This window comes from Onychomys torridus, chromosome 11, assembly GCF_903995425.1.
Source record: "Onychomys torridus chromosome 11, mOncTor1.1, whole genome shotgun sequence".
Classification (NCBI taxonomy): domain Eukaryota; kingdom Metazoa; phylum Chordata; class Mammalia; order Rodentia; family Cricetidae; genus Onychomys; species Onychomys torridus.
The window spans coordinates 58,628,811-58,643,131 of record NC_050453.1 but is presented as its reverse complement, the minus strand read 5'-3'; the positions used below and the strand labels follow the sequence as shown (position 1 = coordinate 58,643,131).

The window sequence follows — 14,321 nt, the reverse complement described above, 5'->3', positions numbered from 1 at the left end:
TCCATCTCTTGACCCACATCTACACGGACCAGCTGGGCTTGCCGGTGCTATTTCTTCACCAGGCTTGCCGGCTTCGTCACTAACACTCTCACCACCCCCACTATAGTCCTTCAAGTTTCGACTCTTCCGCTTGGTAGAACACTTCTTTCCCTGGCCTCTTCCCTTCTCGGACTTTTCCTCTCTTAGGTCTTTTATGTAATTTTCCTCTGCCTACCCCTTAAAGGTGCCCAGTGGTCTCCTTGCACCCCATAGTCACTGTGATAGGCTTCCCCGGGGGAAGTGGCTCCTTTTGCTTGCCCCTGCTTCATAATTCTTAATGGTGATGGAAAAACAATGATTCCAGGTTCTCTTTCCAAATATTCACTTCTATTAACTATCATCTCAAGCAATCAAGACCAAAGCTTCAAAGATGTTTGATGTCTCCTTTATAACCCACAAGTTTCTCCTACATAATTTCAGGAGACTAAAAGTTGACAAGGCAAATATGTGTGTGTGTGTGTGTGTGTGTGTGTGTGTGTGTGTGTGTGTGTGTGTGTATCCACAATCCACTCTTGACTAAAGAGTCAAACCATAACTAGCAATTCAACTGAATGACAGCAATTAACGGTTTTCTACAAAGCACCCTTCCAAGAATTCCTGTGTCTAAAAGGCAAAGTCACTCACAGTTATAGTCTATATAAACAGACTCTCTTAAATGTCAAGTGATTACATATCCATCCCTGGACTGTAATCTTTCCTAACAACCTCAGAGACTGACTTGGTGAGGTTAAAAATGAATAGGGCTACATGAGAAAAGCAGACAGACACAGGAGAAAACCCCAAAACAATGAGCAGAGGCAGAATAAATAAACTATGTTATATATTTTATTATTACAGGGTCTCATGTAGCCCAGGCTAGCCTCCACCTCATTATGTATCTGTAGATGGCCTTGAGCTTCTGATCCTCCTGCCTACATTTCCCAAGTGCTGAGATTATAAGTGAATATCTCTACACAAGGTTTATTTGGTGTGGGGGTTGAACCCAGGGGATTCGTGCATGCTGGGCAAGAACTGTACCAATTGAGTATCAGCTCTGACCCTGAGAAATAATATTTAACATAAAATGAAAACGACCCCCTTTCCTCTTCATTCTCTTATGCAGAAGTGTCTCTTCAATGTTTTTCCAAGTAAAGAAAACAATACATATCCCAGCAAATGCATAACTTCCCTTTCTCTGAAAACTGCTGCATCAAAAGAATTATTCAGACAGGTGCCCAGATGACAGAAAATCCACACTACAAGTTCTAATGACATCAGCAAACACTATCTGAACCAGTAATTTAATGGTAGAGGCCATCAAACTGTGGTAAACCCAGTCTACCAGCTTGTTTTTATAAATAAAGTTTGGTTGAGACATAGCCACTCCCACTGACTTGGAGGTTACCTATAGCTACTTTCCCATTGTTACAGAAGATGTGAGCAGTTATCACATGCTCAGTGTCCCCCAAAGTACATAACACTAGACTCTTTACATCAATTTACTGACGGAGAGACCTCAGAAAGGCAGTGTTGACTCTTCAGAATAGCCAGCACATAGCCAGACCTGACTCTTGAAATGGGCCATCTCGTTACAGCAGACAGTCCCATGACTCACTCACTTGGTACTTCTTTTTCCAAAGTCCCAGAATCCCTAGGTAAAATGCCACCTTAGAGCATAAACTTTTATTTGGTGACATAATACTCAAACATGTTACTTTTCTCTTAAAGTATTTCTATTACCTTAAACATTTTTCAGCAGCATAGTAAGAGCTGTGAGTTCCTCACTACAGTAAGTACTTTAGTAGGTGATGTAAAGCAATCGCAGCCTCCAAGTAACCCGATTATAGGTAATGGGTCACAGTGCTTTGATTTAGTTGAAGAGTATTTAAAATGCACTTCCCTTTGGCTCTATAGCCAAAATCATGGGCATTATATAAGGTATAAGAGTTGAAGTTTATAACAAAACATTTTTAAAATTCTAAAGCATACAAAAATCCAGCATTTTAAAAAGCCCACATTCTGTTAGGGCACTTCTATATAAATATTTATGAAGTATAAAGGATCATGTTTGAATATGAAACTATGGTTTGCCTATGAAGAGATTCATGCTACTAAATGGCTGATTAAGAATTACCTAATTCTTAAATATGCTTGATTGACAAGATGGTAGGAGAAAAATTAAAGCTAATAACTTCTAACCATTCATCTTTACATTTAACTATCCAATCTTTTAGGTCCTATCTAAAATAAAATAGCATCTCTACAAGTAACATCTTAACACAAGCTTAACATTCCTGCTGGGGTAAATCTATAAACGCTCCATTTGCTGAGAAGGGGTTTCAAATCCCACACTAAGCTTTCAACCTCAATCACGGGGCCAGAACTCTAGTATTAGCTAAGCCTAAGCCATGGTTAAGGCTCTCTAGCCATGCTATCAACAGAAGAAATGAATACTTTTGTAACCAAGGCGATTCTTAGAGTCAAGCTCAAAGGGGAACAATTATTCCTGGAGGCTCTCTTATGATCAAAGCCATCAGATGACTGCTACTTTGATAAAAGACTTGAACCCAAGCGCTTTGAAGACAACCTTCTCAAACTGTCATCATGGTAATGACGGGGTCTCAGGAGTTTTCAAGTGATGAAATGATGCTTCTTTCAAGAATATCATTAAGTCGGTTTTAAATATGTACTGAAAAATAGAAACATGTTGGGAAAATACAAACAGGAATTTCATCGAAGTTGTGTTTTCAAATTTCCTTACTTGATTGAGGGTGTGGGTATACATATTTGGAAGCCCACAAACAATGTCACGTATGGAGGTCAGAGGACAACTTGTAAGAGAGTCAAGTTTCTCTTCCTACCATGTGGGTTCAAGGCATCATATTCAATTCAGCAGGTCCAAGATTTGGTGGCAGGTGCTATTTTCCCAGCCCAATTCATCAGCATGTTAATATTGTCATCTAAATAATATGGCCACAATTTTTATTCTATATGGCAGAAGAAATTCCCTTTTAGTGAGAAATATTTTAATACCCTCACCCTTTACTGTTCTGAAATGAAGCCATTAAAATTTAGCTAAAGTCATTAAAATACACAAATAGAGTAGAGTAATTTATAATGAAATACATACCAGTTTGCACACACCGTATTTTGGTGGTAGGAATTTAACCAGCCTCATGTCCCTCTTTTCTGAGCTATACCTCTACCACATAAGTCTTAGAACTATCACACACACACACACACACACACACACACACACACACACACACAGCATAATAATGTATATGTATATAATTATTTGACCAATGATACTATAAAGCATAGTGAAGTAGCCAGAGGCTTGCCTACATCAGATAATTACTACGAAGGAAGACGTCAAATGAAGATGTAGACCTTCTTATAAATGCCCCCATTATCCAGGTGCCACTGCCAGTAGTGGTGAGGAAATCTAAGTATGGTTTCTCTCTAATCTTTGTGATGCCTGAATTTTTAGAATTGCCCCCTACAAAATGAATTTATACATAAAATGATTTCACTTTCAAACTCCTCAAGACTTCCTAGGGAAGTCTGTTTCATATGTCATCACAAGACAGTCCCTCTGCCTCCTCCCAGTAAGCACACACACTACCCCATCACCATGTCCCCTGAAAACACGGCATTTGTACAACTGCCTCTAGAGTGCTGCTTTTGAGGACAGTTTTATGCTTTCTGTACTTCATAAATTTTCCCTAATGAAGTGCATTAGCTTTTTTATAACCATAAAAAGAAAACTCCACTCTGAATTTCAAGCTAATGAGAGTTCCCCAACAAAAACATATAAGGTTACAGGTTCTAACACAAACTAATGCCTTGCAGGCAACTGGAGGCAAAAAGAAGAAAGGCAGAAAAAGGAAAGGTTAATTAACTTTTCCTAGTAGTTGGGTAAATCTTCCACATTTTCAGAAAAGACATTTAAAAGAAGCCCAAACAGATTACCATGAAGGCTAGTTTATTCAATCTTTAAAAAGATTTCTGATTAAAGTGAATTCACCGATGTAACATGATACTGGGTCCAAACTTCCAGGGTTTCCAAGGAGTACATGTGAGTTTTGATTACTGAGATTCCCTTGGCAACACCATGGCCTAAAATTAATGGAGCTCATAAAAGGAAGATGCCAAAAGGAATTTGTTCTTGAGATGCTTTATGCAGCCTGGGCTGGAGCAAGGCACAATCCATATATAGAAAACCATAGCATCTGCAGTATTTTAGGAAGATGGTTACAAAACAATTGGAGATGTACAGTGAGAGCAAAGCCTTCTAGGTCAGGGTGGCGCTGGCCACCAGGGGAGATTCTTCAGTGCACACCGGATAGAGAGCAACCTCTCTACTCTCAACTGCCATCGTTGCAAACTGCATGAATGACCCCAGGACAGCTTGCTATTCTACAAACAGGAGGCCTGCCAACTCCTTGGGGCTGGGTCCCGGAGAACTGCTCATGACAGCCATCTACCCCTATTTCAAAAACACCCTATGAACACTATCATGTGATCAAACTTCTCAGACATCTCAAAGCTCTCTCATTCTGAGTACTTTTATGTATTTATTCTTTCCCTTATCTGTCAAAAGATAAAGAAGTTGAGTGAAGAAAATCTGTATTTTATTATCCTTTTAACTCAGTTAAAAGCAAGAGAAAAGCCTACCAAGAAAAAAAGATTGTGGTTGCTATATGGAGTCCTATAAAAATATTACTTTACTACATAAATAACTAGGTCTATCTGATAGCTTACCTACCGTGTCTTTAAACTCAGGCAAGCTGTTGTTCCAGCTCAACAGTGCAGTCTTGTCTGGGAAATACCTTACCATATTAGGCAATCAGGCCCCAATAGAGAGGAAAAAGCAAAACAGACCTAGGATTTTACCTAAAAGGAGAAAGGCCTAGACACTGCCCAGTGGTAGAGAATGAACAGACAAAGGTGCTTCATGAGATTAAGTAACAAGATTAAAAATACTGCTGGAGAGGAAAGATCCAGCCAACAGCCAGGAGCAGTTGCGAAAGATTAGAGAAATAGCACAAATTCATCCAGAGAGGAGGGAGGGAAAACTAGTAAAGACTTGTATACAGAATTGCTGGAAAATCAAGAAGAAAAGCGGTTTGGAGATAACAATTCAAGTCAGCTTGACCCACAAAGAAATATGTAGGGATTTGATTTGCTTGGAAGCTCACAGGATTCTGAGTGAAATTTGAAACATTTAGTCCTGTTCTTTTCTACACACTCTTTTTCCCCCTCTCTACCTCAGCAATTCCTAAAAACATCCTCAAAATGTCTCAGAAAGCCGGGTGCAGTGGCATGGCTGTAATCCCAGTGCTCAGGAAGGAGAATGGAGGGGCCAGCCTGGGCTCTACTGAGGCTCCGACTTAAACTAACGGCAACAAAAGTACTTTTGTTAGAGTTACAGAGGAGCCTGAGCTATCTCTCAACTCTCCAAACAAGTTTTTCTTTAAGGGAAAATTACAATCACATGATTCTAAAGGCAGATGAAAGTTCCAAAAGCCATGTTCTAGGTTGATCTGAGAACTTAGGAATCTCCAATAACTTTCATGTAAGAGCTCCACTTTTATTACCAAAGTCAGACATTAGGTACTATAACTCTCTCTAGTTTATAAATGAGGAATCCAAAGTCAAGAGAAGTATCTTATCTAAAACAGTTCAGCTGGAATTTACACACAGAGAACATTGCTCCTGGGTCTGTGCTTGGCTTCTATGCTATCCTGCCTGTCATAGCAGTCTGAGATGCATGAAAAACAGCATAGAGATACAACTGAACGCAGTGTGGCAGTGTGAGCAGGGAATGGAATGCCACCATCCTCGCCATAGTTCATCTCTGAGCCGCTGCAATTTTTAACCGTGTAGCATAGGTGCGTGTGACAAAGAAAAGTGTGTGGGCCTGTAGGTGCTACAGTGCACATACAAGGGTCAGAGGACAACTTTTGAGAGTCTGCTTTCTTCTTTCACTGTGGATTCTGGGGACTGAACTTGGGTCATCAGATTCTCGTGGCAAGTGCTTTTGCCCACTAAGCCATTGCATTGGCACTGTTATCTTCAAAATGAGATGGTTAACCCAACGGCTTTGAGGTTGTTCAGTCTAAACTCAGTCTGTGATGGTCATCTGAGCCACCACAAACTAAATCAAAGTTTAGAATTCAGTAGCAACTAGAAATAAATGTTTCTTAAAAAAATAAATAAAAGCTTCATAAATGAAATGGAAGAGCTAGTTAATAAAAAATACAATACAGCTGAGAAAAATAAGACAAAGCAAAGGGGACCCAGAGGTGAGTCGACTCAACAATTTTCCTGGTTAATCAGCAAAGCCCCCTGCAATTGTTTAAGAACAGGCTCAATGCAGAGAGGCAGTGGTCTTTATTTCAAAGGGTATCAGGAGCGGCTCTGGGGTACTCAGCTCTCTTACACCTCTTGGATAAAAAGAACAAGCAGATTGTATGGGTTCTATCATTATATAAGTAAAAAATACAGTAAATAAAACAAAACCAAACAACTTATTGCTCTGTTTTTTTGCTGTTGTTGTTGTTTTTGTTCCTCGAGACAGGGTTTCTCTGTGTAGTTTTGGAGCCTGTCCTGGATCTCGCTTTGTAGAGCAGGCTGGCCTTGAACTCACTGAGGTCCGCCTGGCTCTGACTCCCAAGTGCTGGAATTAAAGGCGTGCCCCACCACCGCCCAGCTGTTGTTTTGTTTTTAATATGGAAAAGGGGGAATTCACTTATATTCTTCAAGTCAAGTGCAAGGCTAGTCTCCCGTGATAGTTCTCAGTCTTCCTGCTTTGAATTTCAGAATGCTCTACAGTTTTGTCTTTGGTCCCTTCCCTGCAGTTATTCTCTTGGTAACTGCATCCAATCCCACGGCTTTAGAGATGATCAGTATGTTTACTGACATCCAAGTTTATAAATCCAGCCTGGACCTCTAACTTGAACTCTAGATACACATTCAGCTGCTCTCTTGACATTTTCATGTAAAAATACATCAGCTGAACTTAGTATGACCAGTGCTTCTAAACTCCAAACAGATGCCTGCCTTTCTTCTACCTTGCTATAGCACTCTCTAGCCCAGCTTTAAAACTCACCCTTAGAGATGACTCAGCTAAAAGCTTTGGGGTCAATCTCCACTTCTCTGTCTTCACACTATATTCAAACCAACAGCAAATGTAGGTGGTTCCAATTTCAAAATACATCCTGCATACAACTCTTCAGAGTCTTTCTGCCATCAACTTGGTCCTAAACCACCTTCATCCACTGTTTCCTGTATTATGGAGCTGCCTCCTAACTGACATTCTTGCTTCCATTGGTGTCCCCAGAGTATATTCTCCAACATGGCAGCAGAATCCATAAAATATAAGTAAGCACATTACTCTGGTGTGGAAAAAATACCTCTAACAGGCCCCCACACCTGCAAAGCAAACACCAAGGCTGTCACAATGACACAGTCTATTCTGTCCGCTGTTTTGTCCATTTTGTTCTAGTCACATTTGTTTTTTCAACCTGTCCTCAAACATGCAGGGCACACACACCTGCCTAGGGGTCCCCGGGAGTGTTGCTTCTGCTCTCACCCTACCCTCCTCTGTCAACATAGCTTCCCGCCTCACGTCCTTTAGTCCAAGCTCTAATCACGTCCTGTCAATGCAGCCCAATCAGATTGCCCTATATATAGTGTGAAGTTCCGGTCCACATGACACTACTGTGCCCTTTCCTCTACCCTGTGTTGTCCATGGCACGGATCATCTACTTAAGTATTTATTTATTGCCAGTCTCTCTTGTTGGAAAGTAAATTCTGCAAGAACAGGACTTTTTGTTTATTGCTGTATCCTCAGTCTCTAGAAAACTGCCTGACCACAAATGGTCCATAACAGTACTTACTTAAGAGTGCAAGAACAGGAAGGTGTTCTTGTATGGGTTCTATCACTATACAAGTAAAAAAACACAGTAAACAAAACAAAACAACTTATTGTTCTGGTTTTTTGTTTGTTTGTTTGGTTTTTGGTTTTTGGTTTCTTTTCTCTCCACTAGCAGGCCAGCAGTTATCTAGAATAGGAAGGTACCTTGAATCTATAAATTAACAATGCATTTTAAGGGGTGGTTATTAATTCAATCTTAACTAGTTCCATTCAGGATTAAGACAGTTCCATGGCTTACTTAGAGGGTAAAGTTTCAACAAATTTGTCTGGATTGAATATCATCTGACTCTCTTAAAAAAGCTTCAGTGAATTACAGGTGGGGGTGGCCTTTCCTAACAAAAGGATGTTAACTCTTTACTTGCTGACAGAAATAGCTACCCATCTATGTCAGGGACAGCAGAAGAATGGTGATGCTCTTATCCACTGAATCTTGATACTCTCTGAGTATCTTGTAAGTTCTGTAAGATGTTTCTTCACTCAAGAAGGTCAGAAGCTCCGAGCAAGTCAACTCAAACATGTAACCTGCTGGGTAAAAAATCCAAATAGATGGACAGGATATGGCAAAGGATATAAGCCGTATTCTCAGGTCTGGTTACTACTGACACATAAAAAAAAAGGTTCTCTGGTTCTCTGATGCAGGCCAGAGATATCATGTCTACAAATAATTTTCTTCTTTGGGTCTTAGTTTCTTAGCTGTGGGATTAAGTTCTTGAACCAAGTTATCTGTACATCATCTTGTAACTCATGATACAAAGAGTTATAAGGCAAATGTCTTTACTATATTGAACTGGCTTTTTCAACAAGTCTTTAAAAGCAAAAGCAGTTTGTCTGGGGTTCTGCTTCTTTTTAGGGCATCATTTTGCTTGCTGACCAACATCTTCTCTGCTGATTACTTACGCCCTCTAGTGATGGAGTCAGTTATACAACAGGATTGTGCTGGGAACTGACTGACCCAGAAGATGGGAAAAAACAAGCGAACTTCATGTCATGCAAAAGACAAGCCAAAGATGAAAGCCAGAACAGATGAAAGGGTTCAAAGTGTACCTACGGTTGCTCTGTCCACAGCAGACACTCTAGACTGGTGTTGCCACAACAGCCACCCAAACCTTTTCTGCAGTTTTGCTTTCCATGGGTTTAGCTACTCACAGTCAGACTGCTTGAAAAGATTAAATGGAAATTCCAGAATAGCCAGTTCATACATTAAAAAATGTGTGTAATTTTGAGTAGTGTGATAAAATCTCACACCACCCTGCTCTGTCCTGCCTGAAACATGAATCATCTCTTTGTCCAGCACCTGCCATATTCCCCCATTAGTCGTTCAGGAGACTTCTAAGTAATCAGATCAACCATTAAGACATCAAGTTTGCAGTGTGTGTGTTCAAGTCACCCTTATTTTACTAAGTAATGTCCTGGTCATTTTATTCAGTATACAGTTATAGATGTTCTATTCTATTATTGTTTACTGTGACTGACTTGTAGGTTAAAATTCATCATAGGTACATGAGAGGAAGCATAGTACCTATACAGTACAGTTCTACCTGCAATTTTAGGCAGCCCCCCACCCCAATTTGGAAAATATTCCCAATGGATGAAATAGGACTACTGTCCACTGAGCACTCTTCTGAATATAAAGACATTTATATTAATATTTAAATTCACTTTTTTCACTTAGTAATAATACAAAAGATATCTAACAATTCCCAGAGATTACCTGTTAAACCTACTGCAGATAATGAAACAGATTTGCTTAAAACATATCTGTCAAGGAGGTACTAATATTTCAAATTACATATTCTTTGTTAGTTTCACTAGCTGGTGGACTTATCAATGGAGTGGGTTTTGACAGTAACCATTTACTCTGCTGAGCTTAAGTAAGGTCCCTAGACTTTTCATTGTGTTCCCTAGGGTCCCAAGAACAACATGTGACTCATCTCTCCATCATCTATTCTGTACATGAAAAACATCAGTGCTATCCTTGGCCATGAACCTCATCTGTAAACCCATCTTAGTTACATTTTCATAAGTATCTAAAGAGGAAATGGATTTTAGTGATGTCAGCAGAGCTTAGGTTACACAGAAGGCCTTCTGAGCCATACAGTTGTTATTGGGTGAGGCACTAAGGAATCTTTTTAACACTTAAAAGAAAGGAAAGACTCATATTGGGAATCATTTTACTCGAATCCCCAGTAGAGGCATATGGTAGAGATAAGAACCACTGAAATTTGCTTCTTAAATATTGCTGGATGAGTCCATACAGAATTATGGTGACAAATCAGAAAAATGATTGCCTTTTGGTTCAAAAGAGAACTTTATGAGGGTGGTAGTTACACTGGCAGATACGTGTCAAGATTCCCCAAATGGTACATTTTAAATTTATGTATTTTACTGATTAAAAATTATATTTCAGTTGAAATGTAGATGTCAGAGTCTTGGGGGAGTCAACTTTAGAAACAATAGGTATCACGACTCAAGGAAGAGAGAGCAGCTGGTACAACCTCGATAGCAGATATAATTTCAAAGAACCAATAACAAGAGAGGAAAGGACTGCCCTGGCTTCTCACAGTACCCAACTGACTGGTTCCTGTGCCACTTCAACAGACGCCCCTCTTTTGACTGCACTTTGGTTCCTACAGAGCCGAGTCAACTTGACTGCTTAACGGATGGACAACATGGAATAGGAAAGAGAGAATGGTCCTGGGAATCATTCAGTATGACTGACTGTCTTTAGGTAGGATTGCAGCAATTTATTCTGGGTCATCATCAGCTTTGTTTTCCTGGGGCCCATATGGATAACGTCTCCAAGCATCAGCAAAGAGCACACCAGGAAGGGAAACAAACAACCAGTAAAGGAACAAGCAAACAGAAGACTATTTTAAAAAGGTGGCCTCATGTAGGTTGATTCAGCAGCAGCCTTTTCTTTGCAGAACACTGAGTGGTGTTGGGCAATGGCACCTCCTGGCAAGTGACTGGATCAACCCTAGCTTACCTACATACATGCAAAGTTACCCACCTAGAGGGATTAGGCTGCTTATTGTTTGCTTAGATTAACATGAATGCCTGACATATGGAAAACACTAGTAGATGCCACAAATAATTGGATAAATGGAATATTCTTTAGTCTGACAAGTGACCTCTGTGCCAAACCTTAACAATCCATGATTTTCTACACAAAACCAGAAAGTCTTTTCCATGGTTTTAATCCAACAGTCTTAAAATGAAATTCCCTAAGAAGCACTCTATCAAGCCTATCTTAATTCTTCTTACTTCACACCCTAGGCTAGGATTTTCTAGTGGAATTAGTTTAGCACAGAGAGATTTTTACTGACATTCTATGACAACAAAATTTCCCTTGTAATCCTTGGAATCTAGATGGTCTGGACTAACCCTACAGGAACTGTGGTCCTTTCCAGTGCTTTGTAATCTGTTATTCAGAGTCTCTGTTTAAGCATAGTTCCTCAAAGGAACTTTCTGTCTCCTAAAGCCTTTTCAAACCCCTTAAAGCAGTGGTTCTGAACCTGTGGGTCATGATTCCTTTGGGGGTTGAATGATCCGTTCACAGGGGTCGCCTAAGGCCACTGGAAAACAGATATTTACAATTCATAACAGTAGCAAAGTTATAGTTATGAAGTAGCAACGAATATAATTTTGAGGTTGGGGGTCAGCACTACATGAGGAACTGTATTAAAGGGTCACAGCATTAGGCAAGTTGAGAACCACTACCTTAAAGGAACTAGAAAGTTTCTGGCATTCACACACATACACACACACACACACACACACACACACACACACACACACACTCCTGCTCCAAGAGAGTTTTATGTGTTATTTCTAAACAACACAATTCATCTTTGTTATATAGCCTCAACATTAATCAAGGTAGACAATTCTTACCCATATTGTCATTAATTACCACTCCACATTTAAGACAAGGTCTCACTACATAGCTCAGTCTGGCCTTAAGTTTGTCATATAGGAGCTGGAGATGGCTTAGATGGTAAAGTGGACCTGAATCCAGATTCTTAGCACTATATCAAAAGGCTAGACAGTGCTGCATGCCTATAATGTCTGCACTTGGGAGGTGGAAGGCAGGAGGACCCACAGACTCGGGTCACCAGCCAGGCTAGCCCAGTTCGAGCTTCAGGTTCAGTGAGAGATCCTTCTCAAATATCAAGGTGAGAGCAGTTGAAGAAATCACCTGATGTTGACCTCTGGTCTCCATACCATGTGCACACATATGCAAGTGCACCCACCTCTATTTCTCAACACATGAGCAGGTACACACACACACACACACACACACACACCCCTCAAAATCAAAAAACTTGTGATCCTCCCACCAGACTCATAAGACCACCATACAGTTACTGTTTGGGATTTTAACTATTTAGATAGAACATTAAATATATTCTGAGAATAAATGTACAATAATAAACTATATGGGACTAAAAGGCTATCATTGTATATGCTTTGAAAAGTAGCCAGGCGGTGGTGGCGCACGCCTTTAATCCCAGCACTTGGGAGGCAGAGGCAGGAGGATCTCTATGAGTTCAAAGTTAGCCTGGTCTACAGAGCGAGATCCAGGAAAGGCACAAAGCTACACAGAGAAACCCTGTCTTGAAAAACCAAAAAGAAAAGTAAAGCACACAGGTTTGTATTAATTTGGTAAAAACCAAATTCCCTCTTTCCTGCAAATAATACCCCAGTGTTTAGAGGCATCAAAGTAGCTCAGAGAAGGAATGCCAGACGTAGGCCTTTCAGTACAAAGAGGAGCTGGATGTCAGGCTTCAAAAGGTCAAGTTACCCTCACTTCAAAGACAAATATAACTAACTTTTAGATGGCCTCCAATTTTATGTTCTCTATGTGTAAGTTCTCTGTTAGAGGAGAACCATTAGGAACTGGTATCATGAGAGAAAACTGTGGAGCCTACAATGGTGTTGATGACTGGCAGCTAGCACAGCAGACACTGGAAAGTTGTTCAGGAGCATGACCAGTGCTACAGCACAGGAAAAAGAAGCCCCAACAAGCACCTGCCACACTGCTCAGAAGAATGCTCATCTTCACCCCCAACCTACATTTGCATAGATCTGCTCATCTCCCATGCCAAGAAGCAAGGTTGAGTCCTAAAGGGACTGTGTCACCAGTTTGTCACTTACCCATGTCTCTTTGACCTCTTCAGAGACATCTGTTTCATCCTCCTGAAATGGAAAACAAAAGGATCATGGCCACGGACCTCTCTGAAAACAACAAGGTCAGTTTCCATCAATCACACTTCTTGGCATTTCAAACATGGGTAATGAAAACTGAAAGTCAAGCAATGACACTACTGCCACATTGAACAGCTCTCACAGGCGGGGACTTAGATGTCACTGTTAGTAAAAATGTAGTTTTCAAAAACAAGACTTCATTTCACTCCGTCAAAACTTGTCAGCCTATGGTCTGGGGATGCAGCTTATCGGTAAAGTGTTTGTTAGTCTAGTATGTGCAAGGCCTCGAGTTCAAGTCCTAGCACTGGCAAAAACAAAATGTTATCAATTTAGTCCTAAGACAGGGCAATGCATCTTTGCCAAAAGATAGTTTGTAATGAGTACTATTACATTTCTTGTCTTGCTGAATAGTTTTATCTAATTTTCAAATGGGTCATTAGGAACCAGGGGCCTCTGGTTTAGGATATTGGTTACTTTGTTTAAAAAATGCCAGTAGCAGGCTTGAATGAGAAGGTTAGAAGCAGCTATGAAGGGAATGCATTGAAGTACTTTGTGTGTTTGTGCCTAGTAAGCACTGGTGATCTGTTCTCTATTTGATCCTTTTCCTCCAGAAAGGTAAAACTGAGTCAGATTTAAACCTGTGTCAATTTACAGATTTTAAGTCCTTTAAAAAAATTTTTTTAAACTTTTCAAAAAAAAAAAAAAAGAAAGAAAGTATTTATTCACTTTACATGTATGAATGTTTTGCCTGTATGCAAGTATATGCACATGTGTGTGCCTGTTGGATCCCTGGAACGGGGTTATGGATGGCAGGGAGCCACCATGTGGGTGCTAAGAACTGTACCCCATTCTTCTGAAAGAATGGGTGCTCTTAACCACTGAGCCGTATTTCCAGCCCCTTCCTTCAAAATTCTTATCACCCTAACATAGTTCAATCTTGGCTTAAAGGTAGTAGTAAGATATTGCCAACTACATGATTTTCAGGGACTACTGGAGAGGACTGCTAAAATTTGCCAAATTTATCCACTTGCTTACATGGTAGCTACAAAACTCCAGCTTTCAAAATTCTTTATCAGTTACAGAGTGTCTACTTTGTGATCAGTACAGCTCTAGGTACTTAGCAGAAACATTTCAAATGCGTCCCACACTC

The 14,321-nt window shown here is 40.2% G+C and overlaps 1 protein-coding gene across 5 annotated transcripts in view; it reads right to left on the bottom strand.

The window, feature by feature from the left end:
- Window positions 1-14,321, bottom strand: part of Ppp1r12b (protein phosphatase 1 regulatory subunit 12B) — a 219,607-nt gene that overhangs the window by 66,024 nt on the left and 139,262 nt on the right. For all 5 annotated transcript variants that reach the window (XM_036201908.1, XM_036201907.1, XM_036201905.1 and 2 more), the window contains one exon: window positions 13,121-13,162. In XM_036201908.1, the coding sequence (XP_036057801.1) occupies window positions 13,121-13,162 (42 nt within the window). The remainder of the gene's footprint in view (window positions 1-13,120; window positions 13,163-14,321) is intronic.